The 16,763-nt window shown below is 41.4% G+C and overlaps 1 protein-coding gene across 2 annotated transcripts in view; it reads left to right on the top strand.

The window, feature by feature from the left end:
* CHRFAM7A (CHRNA7 (exons 5-10) and FAM7A (exons A-E) fusion) overlaps positions 1-16,265 on the top strand; it is a 117,385-nt gene extending 101,120 nt beyond the window's left edge. For both annotated transcript variants that reach the window (XM_073303721.1, XM_073303720.1), the window contains 6 exons: positions 6,450-6,529; positions 8,943-9,110; positions 9,736-9,930; positions 11,513-11,599; positions 12,964-13,073; positions 15,480-16,265. In XM_073303721.1, the coding sequence (XP_073159822.1) occupies positions 6,450-6,529; positions 8,943-9,110; positions 9,736-9,930; positions 11,513-11,599; positions 12,964-13,073; positions 15,480-15,998 (1,159 nt within the window). In that variant the 3' untranslated portion in view covers positions 15,999-16,265. The remainder of the gene's footprint in view (positions 1-6,449; positions 6,530-8,942; positions 9,111-9,735; positions 9,931-11,512; positions 11,600-12,963; positions 13,074-15,479) is intronic.
* Positions 16,266-16,763: the final 498 nt, after the last annotated feature.

Below are 16,763 nucleotides of genomic sequence, written 5' to 3'. Positions count from 1 at the left end.
GTTGCACTTCAAAAAGCAATTAAAAAATCTTGACTATGGGTAGAATTTTCAAATGTGCCTTAGTTCCATTTCTAAAGAGCAATAAGAGGTCTATATCCCACTGATGATTTTCAGTCAGAATTCTGCACCCAAGTTGTTCTTGAAAATGCGACTAAGCACCTAAGTCACTTTGATGCTTTGGAAAATTTTACCCTATGCAAAATTCCCAGAAATTGTGGGGAGAGGGGCAGGCTAAGATCCTCAGGAATAACTGTAAAAAGAAAAGGAGTACTTGTGGCACAAGTACTCCTTTTCTTTTTGCGAATACAGACTAACATGGCTGCTACTCTGAAACCTGGGAATAACTGTGTGGTGCATGGCTCAGCTTCTGGGTCAGAAGAGGACTAGAATCTGTTCCAGTAAGTTAATATTCCTTTATGTACCTCAGTGTCTCCACTCATGTTACACAGTGTTATGTTTGTTTTTAACTCTAATTAGTTTGGGCCTTAGCCTGCACCCCTTACTGATGTCAGTGCATTTATTTGCATGAGTAAGTATTTAATGTCAGTAGTGTTATACCAGTAAAATAAAAACCAGCAGGATCTTATTTAAGGGGAAAAGGCAAAATACCATATTTATTGTGAATACAGAAAGAATCATAGTAAGCAGTTAGTTATAGCTATAACATTCCATTCAATTTCATATTTATTCACACATTCATTCATACACACACACACACAGGTTCTGCAAGGTTGTTATCATAGTTACCAGCCTTAGAGTTGTTCATGCCAAGCCACTGGCCAGGTGGCCTGGACATGAGGAGGGAGCAGGGCCTTGTCAGCTGCTCATCTGATGTTCCTGGAAGTTGGTTTGCAGAATCAGACCCCAAAGTTCTCACTTTCTAGAGTCCATTTTTATAGGAATTTCTTCCTATGCCAGTCTATGGGAATTGCTTCATCATGCTGTTGCTGAACCAATCAGCAGATGGCATGTTCCTGACGGCTCCGTGCTGCCAGATGTTATCTTGTTCTTTGGTTCTCCCATCCTTGAGGCTGTTGGGTGGATTCCAGTCTGCCCTGTGTCCTCTCGTTGTTTCCACTTGACGCCTTCTTCGGCCGATGGACACTGGATTCTTAGGCTGGCACCTCCTGGTCATTCAGTTATTATCCACACCAAGCATCCATCCACATACATCCTCTATCTCTATTTTAGTCATGATTGTTAACAAAGCGAAATAAATACAACAAAAGGGCGGGGAGTCTCTGTGTGCTGTTTCTGTTGTTACAAAGTATTGCTTTGAGAACAGACTCTGTCTTACCATGTACTAACACAATTAGCAGCTTGCATGTTTCACACAGAGAGGGAGAGAAACAGTACCAAAACCGAAGAGACCTCTTAATTAGTAATATCTTGGAATTTAAACTCTGGGGAATCAAACTCATTTGTGATTTTAATACAGAATTTCTTTAATATGATCGAACAGTAGGGGGTGCAGAACTGGGCCTTTTTTCTTTTAAAGTGAATGAGTTGCATCTGCTGTTTTCATTTCTCTGGAAACACATTCTCTAACCAATATCCATGCACATCACAGTTGCAAAATTTAGCTCTGTTGCTGTCTTCAGCCTTCACATTAATTTGTTTCAAAGACACTGACAAATACATTGTTTAATATGGTAAACTTTCTGTTCAGAACTTGAAACAATGTAACTACAGTTAATTAAATTACTCTTGCAGACCTCTTTTCTCTGTTTTGCAAATTATTCAGAATTAGTTTCTTTTAATATATTAATTACCGGCACTAAACAGTGGTTAGAGAATATCTACCTAGTAATCAAACACTTCTTGCCTTGTTCCATGACCACACTGAGTTACAGTATTCAAAAATATATCAATGCAATCATAGGCACCGACTTCTTCAACCCCCCCACTCCCTCCCTCCCCCATTCCAACCCCTTCCCCAGAGTCCCTGCCCCAACTCCACCCCATCCCTGCCCTTATTCGACTCCTTCCACAAATCCCAGCCCCCCCTCCCTCCCAGAGCTTGCTACAACTGTTCGACAGCACAAGTACTAGGAGGAGGCAGGGGGAGGAGGTGATGGGGCTGGGGGTGGGTGGGACCTTGGCTGCCAGTGAATGCAGACCACCCACTAATTTTTCCCCGTGGGTGCTCCAGCCCCGGAGCACCCATGGAGTTGGTGCCTCTGAATGCAATGGCCAATCCTCATTGGAATATCTCACCTAAATTGCAATACTGTACAAAATCAATGCTTCGATCTATGGTATATACAAAATAATTCTGTTTTGCCTTTTAAAAACAATGCATGCAATAAAGATAGCTTCTTAGTATTGCTTGGTGGGTCTGTTCTAGAAGGGCACACGGCTTCCTCTCATCCTCAGTTTCAATTATGGAGCATTTGCTGTTTTAGGCCACGTTTGCACTACCTGCCGGATTGGCGGGTAGTGATCTATCTATCAGGAATCGATTTATCGTGTCTAGTGTAGATGTGATAAATCAATCCCCAATTGCTCTGCCGTCGACTCCAGCACTCCACCACGGTAAGAGGCGGAAGCAGAGTTGATGGGGTTGTGGTGGCTGTCGATCCTGTGCCGCGAGGACGCGAACTAAGTGATTCTAAGTCGATCTAAGATACGTCGACTTCAGCTACACTATTCTCGTAGCTGAAGTTGCATATCTTAGATCGATCCCCCCCACAGTGTAGACCAGGCCTTAGAATCCTTTAGACTCAAACCCTTTCCTTATGCACCCTTATCCCTTGTCCTTCTTAATACCCCTCAATCCACAGCCCTCCCTAATTCTGCATCTGCACTCACTGACAATACCTCTTACGTTTCCAACTGTGTCCTTGGTCCTTCCTGCTTCAATCATCAATAGTTGGATACATTTTTAAAAGCGTTAAGATAATATTAATAGTAAAGAGTCAAAGGAAACTTAGAGGGGGAAAAAATTGAAGTACAAAGTAACCAATTCTAAAATGATGAATGCTTTACTTTTAGTTTTTCAAACACAGAAATATGCAGCAAAGTAGGCCAAATATTTGGGGCCTCTTTCTTTAGAGTACTCTGGAATTGTTTACTCGGGGTTAAAGGTACAATCCTGTGAGGTGCTGAATGTCCTTAAGTACCATTAAAGTAAAGGCATTCAGATACTATGGTGTTGAGCGCTATGTCGTAATTAGGTAGACAGTGGGAGTTGAATGCACAAGGGGCCAGATTTTCAAAGGCATTTAGGTGCCTAAAGATGTAGCTAGTAACTAAGCAATTTAGGTGCCTAACTTCAATTTAAGCCAATGGCCATTAAGCACCTAACCTGCTTAGGCTCTTTTGAGAATTCCATTACATGCCACTCTGTATTTTTAGGTGCCTAAACACTTTTGAAAATCTGGTCCTCAGGCTGAAACCCTATATTGGGATGTTGTAGATGGAAGAAATGTAGCCAAACTTGGGTACCTAAAATTAAGCACCTAAATAATTGGTTGGATTTTGAAAAGTGATGAGTGCTTATAACTCTCAGTTGCTTTAAGTGGACCTACAGTAAGTGCTGAACTACACAAAAAATGAAAAATCCATTTTACACAGACATGATTGATATGTCACAATACTGAAAACACGATGAAAAACTAGGCTTGGGAATAGAATGGACTGGTAGAAATTAATGGGAAAAGAGGATTTAAAATAGGGATACACGTTCTTTTGCTGCTAGTGCTGCTTCCTAATTCATTTTTCTCACAATTTTTCATTCAGCATTCCAGTTCTTTCCCTTTTTTGCTGAAGTTTGGGTGTTCTTTCCTCTCTACTTTCTCTTAATTTAGCTTTATTAATTGGTTTCAGTTCCTTTCATGTAGTTTTTCTTCAGTGCAATTTATTTTCCACCAGACTCATGAATATTGTACCTTCACCCTACCTCAGATCCAAAGCCTACTTTGCTGATGCTGTTTTTGAAGTTGAGAAGAACCTAAACTGCTAAGAGGCAGGGAGATCAGAGCCTGGTCAATTTCAAACCATCCTGTAGATAACTTGGGTGTCTTGATCAGCTAAAAGCACAGACTGTGTCTTGGAGACAGATGACTGAGGGTGCTGTCACCTATTTTCAGTGTCTCAAGAGGGGCTGGCAGCATTTCCTCATGGCCCAGGCTAATTTCACCTGTATTTTCTGGGATTTTCTCATGTGCAGGTCCACAGCTAGGAGACCCTATACCCAAGCTGTCTACACCAAGCTTCTGGTTTGTTTTTGATAGTGCCAAAAATTCTTACCCAAATGGGATGATTTTAGTTTAAACGAGTGGTGAATGTTACTTAGGGTTAGGATTACTTACCAGCAGAGTACTATGGTACTGCACATATATAGAACAAAAGAACACCTTGTGGGACACTGGCAATAGGAAAGTCTCATCCCAAACCCTTGTGAGACGTTCCATTCAGGTGGTACTTTTACAGACCATATCACTGTAGCATCCCAAACATCTGGAAATATCATGAGTTGAGAGCTGCCTCAGAATTGGGATTGTACAGTAGTTCCTCACTTCACGATTTTTAAAATATATCAGTTACACACACATACATGCTTTACAAACAAAAAGACATGGCACAAACCAAATACCCATCAGTCCAATCACCCCAAATTCATTTAAGATGCTGAAAAAAGGAGGAGGCCCGAAACCAGCCCAAACAGTAAACAATACGTAGCTATTTGCTGTTATGACAAGTTTAAAAATCTCTGTTGATAACGAATAGAATTAAGGCAGTTAATCCATTAAACTTTTGTCTCAGAAACAGAAAGTGAGTTTTTTGGGTTGGTTTGGTTTTGGTTCATTTTAATATATGTTACATATAGCAGCTTCTAGCATGTGTATCACCTAAGAAAATCATTAATGACAGAGTCCAAGGCCAAAAGGGAACACTGTGACCATCTAGATCGACCTCCTGTATATACAAGCTATAGAACTTCCTCATACCAGGCCAAATGTATTTGAGATATCACTTGGCAATAATTGATTTTTTTTTGTACACACACAAATATGCAATTAAGCAACATTTTAAAACAAATGAAAGAAGCTAATTCATTCCTAGTCTTAATAATAGTTGCATCTATACTGATAATATAAGGCAGTGGACTCCCACCTTTTTATGCACTAGATCACTTTTTGAATTTAAGTGCAACCTAGGATCTACTCTGCCCCTTCCCTGACCCCCCCCCCCGCCCTCACTCACTTTCACTGGGCTGGGGACAGGGGTTGAGGGGTTTGGAGTATGGGAGGGGGTTGGGGTACAGGAGGGGGTATGGGGTGCTGGCTCTGGGAGGGGGCTCAGGCCTGGAGGTTGGGGTGCGGGCTCCTGCTGGGAGGCACTTTCCTCATCGGGCAGCTCCTGGTCAGCGGCGCAGCAGGGCTAAGGCAGGCTCCCTGCCTGCCCTGGCCCTACAATGTACCTGGGAGCGGCCATCACACCCCCTGCAGCCCGTGGCACTGCATGCTGCCCCTCTCTGCAGGCACTGCCCCTAGCCCCCCAGCTCCTATTGGCCACAGTTCCCTATTCCAGGCAGGAGCAGCATGCAGAGGGAAACCACTGCCTCCCCACTCCCCCGGGGCCTCAGGGGTGGGTTGGCTGCTTTTGGGAGTTGTGCATGGCCAAGGCAGGCAGGGAGCCTGCCTTAGCCCCGCTGCACACCAGACTTTTAGCAGCTGGAGGTCGACTGTCAGAGGCTCCAGGATGGACCACTTGAGCACAATTGACCGGTTGATGGCCTCTGATCTAAGGCATTACAAACAGCACTAACAGTAATTATTTCACAGCACTATTAGATTAAAAGATGAAACAATAATAAGGTCTGATTTTAGTTTACCAGCCTCCTGGTTTGTCGATTCTGAGTTAAATACTCAGAGTTTGATCTGGTGACCACAGAGTGAATGGAAGACGCCTGTTGATGTCAGTGGGGATTGACCAGACTTTAAGATATACTAAATAGTCTTTTCACTGACGAAAAGTAATCTGTAATTGTATTGGGGGCAGGCAAGGGGGAGAAATTGGTCATAAATCCTCTCAATGTTCATTAACTCCTCTTAATGCTAATGAAAGTTATATGCTGCTGGCAACAAGAGGAGACCAGATCTCCTTGTACAGTTCCGCTAGGATTTTGGGGAAGGGCTGGTTTCAATTTGGGAAATAAATCACACGATGCCATGGTAATTAATCTAGACTTACACCAGTTGATCAGCGAGTGAGCAAATGAGACGATTAACTGCTGATTTGCAGCTGTGTTTATTGGGAGTAACTTCACTGAAGTCAGGTACATGACATTGGGACAAAGTGGGAGTTAGAGGAGAATACAATCAAGAGGTTTTTGGTTTGGGAGGGTAGGGGAAATCCACATTTTGTAAGAATACTGCAATTCTTTAAGACCTCATTGATTCCATCAAAGAGTATAATTCAGGTCTTCTTCCCTCCCATTCTAGTGCTGATGAGCGATTTGATGCGACATTTCATACCAATGTTTTGGTCAATTCTTCAGGACACTGCCAATACCTGCCCCCAGGTAAGTAGTAGCTTGTTTTCATGTAATAGCTCTTGCCTACTCATATATGAAGTCATCTCATAGTTTGGATATAAACTCTTTCATACGCCATATAAATCTAGATAGTACCTGTTTGCTACATTTAAAACTATATAAATTACACATATGTACCTGTAATTATGTATGTATTTGTATTTAAGAACACAATCTTGCATGGATACCACCATACAAAAAAAAAAGTATCAATTGCAATGATATAAATCCTCTGTCCTATCACTGGTTTAGCCCCATTTCCTATTACAGTAACGCTTCACTCAAAATCGTCTTGGTTAACATTGTTACGTTGCTGATCAATTAGGGAACATGCTCGTTTAAACTTGCGCAATGCTCCCTTACAACGTTGTTTAGCAGCCGCCTGCTTTACCTTAGCCCATTGGAGCTAGCTGGTGGGGGCTTGCAACCAGGGTGGACCAGCAGCCCCCTAGCAACTCCCCGCTCCCCTAAGTTCCCTGTGCAGCAGCCGCCCAGCAAGCTACCAATTGCTGGCAGTTCAGCTGTCCCTCCCCCCACTGCCGGGTGCTGCTCCTGCCCTCTGCCTTGGAGCTGCTCCCAGGAGCTTTCTGCTTGCTGTGCAGAGGTGGGGGGAAGAAGGGTGCTAATGTCAGGATATCCCCCTCCCCCTGCTCCTGCACCTTATCTCCACAGAGCAGGGGGATGACGACAGGGTTTAGGACGGAGGGAGCTTGCTGGCAGCAGCTGCTGTCTCAACTTGGTGATCTACTTAAAAAGGCAATGTACTCAGAGTAGGGTCAGCAAACTTAAAGGGGCAATGCGTGCCTCTCTCTCTCTCTCTCACACATGTGTGTCTGTCTCTCTCTGCCATGCTGTCTTCCTCTCTTTCCATTCGTGCTGCCTTGTAGAGTGTGAGGTACATTAACAACAATATGTTAACCTTGGAGAGCTTAGCCAAGTGCTAGTTCATCATTTAATAGTAAGGCATTCCCTGGGTATCCCACCCTCTTCCGTCCTCTGACTTAGCCACCTCAACCAAACTTCTCACTCTTCATTGCTGTGTACAAACAATTGTTTGTTTAAAACTTATACTGTGTGTGTGTGTGGGGGGGTCTTTTGTCTGGCAAAAATGTTTTCCCTGGAACCTAATCCCCCCTATTTACATTTATTCTTGTGGGGAAATTGGATTCACTTAACATCGTTTTGCTTAAAGTAGCATTTTTCAGGAACATATCTACAACGTTAAGCGAGGAGTTACTGTATCAATTTATGGTTTCAGAAGTATGGAAGTATGAATAGAAATAAAAATCACATCACCCTTTGACATACAAAAATATTGTCTCCTGAGGCTGAGGGAATAATTAAACATGATTAATTTATTCCATGAATTTGGCGCTTCTGTTCATGAATTCATTCTTATAGTAAATAGTTTACTAATTTCTTGGATGGATTTGCTATTTGAAATGATGCACCAAACACATTCTCAGAACAGCTTTTGGTCTGTAGCTCATTCCTGAGAATGCTTTTATTTCATATTTGAAATTTTGAAACATAGTGATCCGTGTTTGATTGGACACCTGGAGCTATTTCTGTTCCCTGGAATATAATTATTAGAATCAGGTTTCTTCTGTCTAACTTAGGGTCTTACAGAGTGCCCATCCCTGTAGTATCCAAGTGCTTCCCAGGGAAATTAAATCTACTGCGGCCCTAGGTATGGTCCCTGGGGTCTCCTACCCTTCCGCTCACAGGAAGCTCCAATTGGTGTTTGTGGACTTGATCTTTCAAGGTGCTGAGTGATGGGTCCTTGATCTGTCATGTTTAACTTTGTCCATCGTTTCATACAATAAATGCAACAAATAGAGGTTAGCCTTCTTGAAAGGAATGAGCCAATGTTATGTAAATCTGAAAAGACAGTAAATCATCTTGCAGGGCCTCTCGCTATATTTAGTAACAGAAATCCCATCCCAGCCACATCATGAAGAGAATAGTAACACCAGGAAAAGAGAATTAGAGAAGTGACCTATGCAATTCAGTGAAAGGAGGTATATAGATTCTGCAAATCTATTACTATAGTAAGTTTGAATTGTCTTCCTTTTCACTTCTTGAGGTATATTAAGTGTACTTTTACTACACAGCAAAGAAAAACCTGCTGCTGGACCATGGCAGCTGATTCAGGCTCACGTGGCTCGGACTACGGGGCTGTTTCATTGCTGTGTACGCTTCTGGGCTTGGGCTGCAGCCCTGTGAACCCAAGTCAGCTGGCACAAGCCAACTGCGGGATTTCTTTGCTGTGTAGACTACCCTCAGAGTAAGTGCTGGACAGCTGCAGTGTGTAACAGGGATCATTTACAAAAGCAGATGAAATAGTATGTGAAACAAGCATTTCTATAGATTTTTTTTTTTGGTTCTATTTAAACTCTAGGCATATTCAAGAGCTCATGCTACATAGATGTGCGCTGGTTTCCATTTGATGTTCAGAAGTGTAATCTGAAGTTTGGATCCTGGACCTATGGTGGATGGTCCTTGGACTTACAAATGCAAGAAGCAGATATATCTGGATACATTTCAAATGGAGAGTGGGATCTAGTAGGTAAGCCCTTGGACCTGATTTTCATTTACACTCTGTACTTTGGGAATGTAAAGGGGCTTTAAAGTGGATGGAAAGGTAGATCAGTATAAAAGGACCTTTGTGTAAATGATGATCAGGCCCCTTGTCTTTTTTTTTCAGATCGTAAAAATGTACACAGCTCAGGTAGCAAGTACCAGTACAAATGCATGCTGATCCATCAGTCCATTTACTAACAGATCCTTGACAGACACATGAACCAGCATTCTTTGTAGATATATTAAAAAAAGAAAAAGCTACGTTAGGGTTACCAAGCAGTGGATTGGTACACGCTATGAAGGTCTGAGACAGTGGCATTTTAAATGTGGTGGAAAAAAAGATAAAAGGTGAAGAACATATGAAGACGGTGGAGGCACTGAGAGAACTCTGATCATTGCAAGTTCATTGAAAACCTTTTTGACTCAGATTCTTTATTACCTAATTTTGGTCATGTAACAGAGAGGAGAATTGGAATTGAAGAGGAACATTTTACTTGCTGTGGGACTTCACAGAAGATACTTGGAGGCGTTTGTCTAAATGTAGCTTCTACATTAACATAGGTTATATGCAGATTAGTTTCTGCTTTTCTCCGTTTTTTTTTCCTGTGCAGGAGTTCCTGGGAAGAGGAGTGAGAGTTTTTATGAATGTTGTAAAGAACCTTACCCAGATGTGACATTCACAGTGACTATGAGACGTAGGACTCTGTATTATGGACTCAATCTTCTCATTCCTTGCGTGCTGATATCTGCACTTGCCCTATTAGTTTTTCTGCTTCCGGCTGACTCAGGAGAGAAGATCTCACTAGGTAAACACATTACCAAGTATTTTAAAAGTTGGCTCTATAAGAGTCTTCTGATTTCAATGTAGCTAGATAGCCTCAGCATGCTCAGGGAAAAAGTTTGTCTGTCTTGCTGCATTTCTATCTAATAAAAAGTATGTAGGTGTTTTTAAAGCATCTCTTACGGTGGTATCTTAGCAAAGATATGAAAGAATAGGTCATACTACTAGTTAGGGTGGAGCTAGGAGTTACATAAACAACAAAAACATACAAGTAGCATTACAATGTTTAACTGTGTAATCCTGTATTACAAATAGAGCTACTGTTTGACACTTATGTGCTGGAGGGAAAAATAATTTCACTGAATAAAGGTTATGTTGGAAAGAACATGTATTTTGGCATTTTAGTTTGGCATTATTTTCAGTCTATATTCCTCTTACTAGTAAGTGATACATTAAGAGCCAGGAGTCACCCTTTGCATCCTTTTGAAAAAGTTGGGCTCCTTCCATTTAAATATTTTAGTGGTGAGGCCATCTTCTTTTTGTAAATGTATGGCTAAATGTTGGATTGTGAGGAGTGGATAAACTGGAATCTTCTTGATACACGATAGTTAAGGTAGCTGCTAAATATTTTATGAAATTTTACACCACCAATTTGGACATAACAAATGTATTAATTTCTATTTAATGAAAATGGTTGTTCAAAAGACAGAATGTAAACTGGGCATCTCTGCACAAGTGCCGTTTTAATGTTTAGTGTATGTTTCTCTTGGATTTCAGAACCAGCTTCCCTAGCCCTTGATTTCTGACTACCCTCTGAATTTTTAGGATGCGCTATCCTGTCCTTCAGTCCCTTTCCAGCTGACAGTGGTTCCCTTTGTGCAAACCTAATCCTGAGATCCTATCAGGACAACAGCTGAGTCATATTCAGAGGGGCAAATCAGTGAGCAACAAAAATCAAAATCCAGAAATCAGTATCAGAACTGCTTAGAGCAAGCAACTCTCAGAGATCAACTGCTAATTTCAGAGAGAACATCGGTCTCTCTCCCAGGACAATTTCTGTTTTCTGGGATTAACTACTGTACTTTTTAGCTTCATGTCTTCCAAACCTATTGATCAGCACATCACATACTGTATCAAGTTATTGAAAGCTCAAAACAAAAGACTCTCTTGTGAACTTTTCAAAAGGGGTGATGGAACATAAAACAAGAAGTACTTTAATTTGTCATATTTTATCAAATCCCTTGGACAGTGATGCGAAGTGAAGATTAGTCTAGCAAGGTTTAACAAGGCCAAAAAGAAATTATTAGGTCCAGCTTCTACATTTGTACAAGTGCACAAAAACTGGGACCTAATCACGAAGGCTTTTGTATTAGATATATCAAAAACACAGATTTAGAAAAAATTAAACTAGTTTGGCAAGATTTCTACCCACTAAAATGGGAGTTTTTAAAGTAGTATCAAAAGAGAACAGGATTGAGTACAATCTGTGTAAGGGTATGATTGTGAGAATAAATTTCACACAGCACTTCTTCAAATCTGTTCTTTAGTGGATAGCAATTACCTGACAAGCTGCTGTCCTAATTCTGTACTTCATGTTTATCTTTCAGGTATAACAGTTTTATTGTCTCTTACTGTCTTTATGCTACTTGTGGCAGAAATTATGCCTGCAACATCAGATTCTGTGCCATTAATAGGTAACTTCAATCTATTCTCTCTCTCTTTCTTTCTCTCTTTTTTTTTAAATCAGACAAGTTGTAATTAAATCACTTGAAGACCAAAAATAAGGCACATTTAGAAAGTGTATGATTTGTGTGCAGTTGAATCAGAGATGTTTAGGACTGATCCTGCATGGTGCAGAGCAATGATTTCAGTGGGAATCGAGGCTGCTTACCACTCCTTCTGGGGGAACGTGTATTGGGAGGAAGATAGGGAGCACACTAGGGGGACAATGAGAATGGTTATGGAACATGTGCTGGGGGAGCACAAAGGTGCAGTGGTGGTAACATAGGGACATTTGGGTGAGAAAACACTCACTTGGGGGTAGGAGACACTGCAGAGTGGGCAGGGTGCTCACGGGCTCGCTGAAGGGTTTGATCACTGCAGGCCTCCTATCCACTCATAGTAGTTCCCTCTCTTACTACCTTGGCATCCAGTGAAGTTTGTCATAAGCAGGGTCCTCTTGTGGGGGGGTTTCTCTGCTTTCTTACATATTTTTTGAGTCCTCTGGTCTGCTGGAAGATCTGGATCAAAATAAAGAAAACAAATGGGACGTCACTGGGGATAATGCCAAAGATTTTCTTTGGAGTATGCAGTTGTTGCGTCTTGGAACACAGTAAGCGAGGGCTCTATAAAACAGCAGATTGAAATATACTCTGGAAGGGGGAGAGGAAATTTTTCATTACAGTTCCTCCACATGGCAATTGATATATAAGCAGAAAACCCCAACCACTCTCTCTGATATTAACCAACTAACTAATAATGATGATAACAATAACAAAAGGGGAGATTTTCAAAGGCACTAAAAAGAGTCTGGTGCTTGTGTTTTATTAAAAACAGTGTTAAAATTACACATTATCACTTTAAATATGTAAGGGGTTTCCTGGTCTTGCTTGCAGGATATATGGCTCTCTAAGGAGGAGTCTGATATGTCTCTTATGCTTTCAGTGGACTAAGCTCTGCCTTGCTTTAGGGATGTTTTGTCACTCTCTGGGTTTGGTTCATGGGTGTTAAGGTTCTGGATGCTAAGGAATAAAGCAGTGTTATGCCGCAACTTTACAGGAAGAATATTTAATTCTTTTATCTATTTTCCCTATGTATATACTATGAACATAACAGTTGCCAACTCCCATTGAAAAATCAGTGAGAGACTGGAGCCTGACTACTCTTTCTGCTTTTGAAAAATCTCTCCCAAATGCATTAAAAAGTAGCTTGTGTAGAATCAGGTTTGTTTTCCATTTTAACTGTGTTCCTTTAGATTAGTACCTGTTTATGTAGGTGTATGAAGCACCTGTATATCACTATAATTTTACATATCTTGATTATGTGTTTATTTTTGCAGCTCAGTATTTTGCCAGCACCATGATTATTGTTGGCCTTTCTGTTGTTGTCACTGTTATTGTTCTGCAATATCATCATCATGACCCAGATGGGGGGAAAATGCCGAAGTGGGTAAGGTCTGATTCCAGTTCATTTATATCTACTTATTCACTATATAAATTTTCAGATTAGAGATGTGTCATAGTGGCAGGTGACCTATCATTACTTCTTGATACCCTCCCCCACTGAAGCTTCACAGCTGAGCAAAAATGTCCGCATACGTTTCCTTTTGTGGGCCTCTCATTTTTCAGAAAGAGGGAAACACTTGCAAGAACTAAGACTGTCATCTTGTTTCTATCTTAAAAATTTCCTGCAATACAACTAAAACCACCTAGAACATGAAGTACTCTGTCCAATAAGAACACATTAATTTCATTACAGCCGCTGCTATAGATTTAAGTGTTATTTACTTGTGAACAGCTGCAGCTATGACTATATGTTAGAGAGGTATGTTAAGGTGGAAGCGAGAATTTTTGAGCTTTCTGTGAGTTATATACTGACTTTACCATCAAGCCAGGGACTATGTCAACTACAAATGAAAAGTTAGTATCTCTGTCTGTCATATTCCACTGTCGCTGAAGTATAATGCCATCTTCATGAGCTAGTACCATGAATTATTGTTTTTATGTAAAGCACTATCATAGCATGGCTGAGAACTAGAATCTTGCATAGTAACTGAATATTGATGAGATAATGCTAAGGGTATGTCTAAACCCCAGAGCCTGGGGTCTAGCTCAAGCCAGAATGTCTACACCCCAATTTTACAAGCCCCAGTCAGCTGACTCGGGTCAGCTGTGGGTGTTTAATTGCTGTGTGGACATACCCTATGAATCCTGCATAGCTTGATATTGCAAAGGGTAAGGTGCATTCTCAATTCCCATATATTTTACCTTGCATCCTGCAGCATCAGGTCAATAGTGAAGGTGGAATGTACTCTCCTTAGATTTTAGGCAGGAACGAGTGATCACTACTTCATACAGTCCCATACCTACAATCCCATGCCCCAGTGCCTTACAAACATTAGATATTCCCTGCCCCGAAGAGCTTACATTATAGGCAGTTAGGTGGTGGCATTGGAAATTAAAATTGAAAGAGAACTGATTAAGTAGCAACCAATGCAGTAATAGAACTGATTATGTATAGACCAATGCAGTGTGAGATAGAAAACCAAATATTGATGACTGTATTTGCATAAATATTCCTGCTGGAATTAGTTGGAATACTCATGTAAAATAAGCAAGACTTAGCACTGAAGACCTGATCAAAAGCCCATTTAAACTCAGTAGGAGTCAACAGGCTTTTGGATCAGGCCTTGGATTAATAAAGGTGGTCTATTTTTTTAGCTGAATTACATTAGTGCGGGGGTGGGGGAGAAATATGAAGACAAGAGCATGTGAAATCTGTCTTTAGCAAAAACATTTACCCTCAAAACGGCATCAGGAGTATATCTATCTACTATAAGTGGCATTCTAAAATCATAACAAATGGACTAAACCTAATATAAATTACATTGCAAGAGTGACATGTGGTTTGAGATAATGAAATGACATTATGACTAGGAAAAAGAAACACTGGAATTACTTTTTGAAATCCTGATAGAGCTGAATTTTGGAAGCCTGAATTTGAACTGGAGCATTCTTTGAACAGCAGTGCAAAACCCAATAAAATGAAACCTAGTGATTTGATTTGCCACTGGAACGAAACTAATCGTTTTTACCAAGGACTTTTCTGTTCCATCTGCACCCTGTGGTATATGCAGGTCTGTTTTATACAGTTTGCAATCAGCTGTCATAAAAGGATTGAGTGCGAGTATAGTAAAAACACTGTAAAATATAGCAATTCAATCCAATTAGTATGGCATATTTTTAGCAACTGCCTCCAAAAAGCACTGAAGTATTAGACTGCAATTCTTTCACTCTTATTTCTGTTTGTAACACTTATTTTATTTATTACCTCAAGTATAAAGCAAAACTATTTCGAGTCTCATTGAAAATAATTGTTTTCTAATCAAAGGAAAGTCCATAGTTTCAATTTAAAAACAGCAAAGTTTGTCATGTCACTGCTCTGACATGAATGTGATAAAAAAAATCTACCTTTCAGACCAGCCCACAGCAATCATAATTTGACAGTTGCATAGGGCCATTAGCAGCCTGCTGGGAGTGGGACAATGGCCTCAATGGCTGAGAGTGACTGTAGGACAATTATGACATCACCACTAGGCTACAGGGCAAGATCAGCAAATAGAGACCAGGGAGCACAGGAGTGCTGGAACAATTTTTATAGTGGAGGTCCTGAGAGCTATTTAGCCAAATTGTAATAAACCCTGTATAGAATGGAAACCACTTCAAGCCAGGGCATGTGGCAGTGTCCACCACACCTATGGGGAGCAGAGAGTATTAGAGCTCTAAAATACAAATAGCTATTGATGATGATCAGTTTCTGTTTACAAAGATGTCTTACTTCTCAATTTTCTTCCAGACAAGAATCATCCTTCTGAACTGGTGTGCCTGGTTCCTGAGGATGAAGAGACCAGGGGAGGATAAAGTACGCCCTGCCTGTCAACATAAGCAGCGTCGATGTAGCTTGTCAAGTGTAGATATGAACACTGTGAGTGGACAACAAGCCAGTAATGGGAATATGCTCTATATTGGGTTCCGGGGGCTGGAAGGGGTCCATTGCACTCCGACCACTGATTCTGGGGTAATTTGTGGGAGGATGACCTGTTCACCAACAGAAGAAGAGACTCTCCTGCACAGTGGACACCCCTCTGAAGGTGACCCAGATTTGGCTAAGATCTTGGAGGAAGTCCGATATATTGCAAACCGATTCAGGGACCAGGATGAGGAGGAAGCCATTTGCAATGAATGGAAGTTTGCAGCCTCTGTGGTAGACCGTCTCTGCTTGATGGCCTTTTCTGTCTTCACAATCATTTGTACAATCGGCATTTTAATGTCGGCACCAAACTTTGTAGAGGCTGTGTCTAAAGATTTTGCTTAATTCTGCAAAGTGTCTGTGATCCTTCAAGGTATGCTATGTAGCATATAGATGAGTACATGGTCTTTTTTTAAAAAAAAACATGCCATATCATGAATATACTCTTACTCAGTGACACATTTAAAAACAGTAAAATGTCTATAGGGCTCACTCCAACCTGTGAAATGCTGAGGGACCTTAACTCCCACTGAAGTGTGTAAATAGGACATTCAGTTTGTAGGGTTGAGTCCACAGTTTGTGAGCTATTGCTAAAGTATCTGATGGACCAATCGAAGGCCACTGGCATTAATGGAAAGATTTCCATTCACTGCAATGAGCTTTGGATCAGGTCCTTAGCCAATAAATGACACAAGCGCTATAATGGGGGAACACTCCCACCGGCTTATGTTGTCAGAAGCAACTAGTGAATGGGGGTAGGAGGGGGCCCAAGCTGACCCTCCTGATTTTCAGAGGGTAGGTACTCAGCAATACAGTAACTCCTCACTTAAAGTCGTCCCAATTAACATTGTTTCGTTATTAGGTTGCTGATCTATTAGAGAAAATACTCATTTAAAGTTGCGCAACGTTCCGTTATAAAGTTGTTTGGCTCGTCCCGCTCCACCTGCCTGCCCAGCGCTCCTGCTGGGGAGCGGGGTCAGGGCGTTGGGGCTTGCCCCAATCCGCCCACCCGGTGCTCCTGCTGGGGAGCGGGGTCAGGGCGTTGGGGCTCGCCCCAATCCGCCCACCCGGTGCTCCTGCTGGGGAGCAGGGTTGGGGCATGGGGGTTTA

This window comes from Lepidochelys kempii, chromosome 10, assembly GCF_965140265.1.
Source record: "Lepidochelys kempii isolate rLepKem1 chromosome 10, rLepKem1.hap2, whole genome shotgun sequence".
Taxonomy (NCBI): domain Eukaryota; kingdom Metazoa; phylum Chordata; order Testudines; family Cheloniidae; genus Lepidochelys; species Lepidochelys kempii.
The sequence above is the reverse complement of the archived record's forward strand: the minus strand, read 5'-3'. Positions and strand labels throughout refer to the sequence as shown.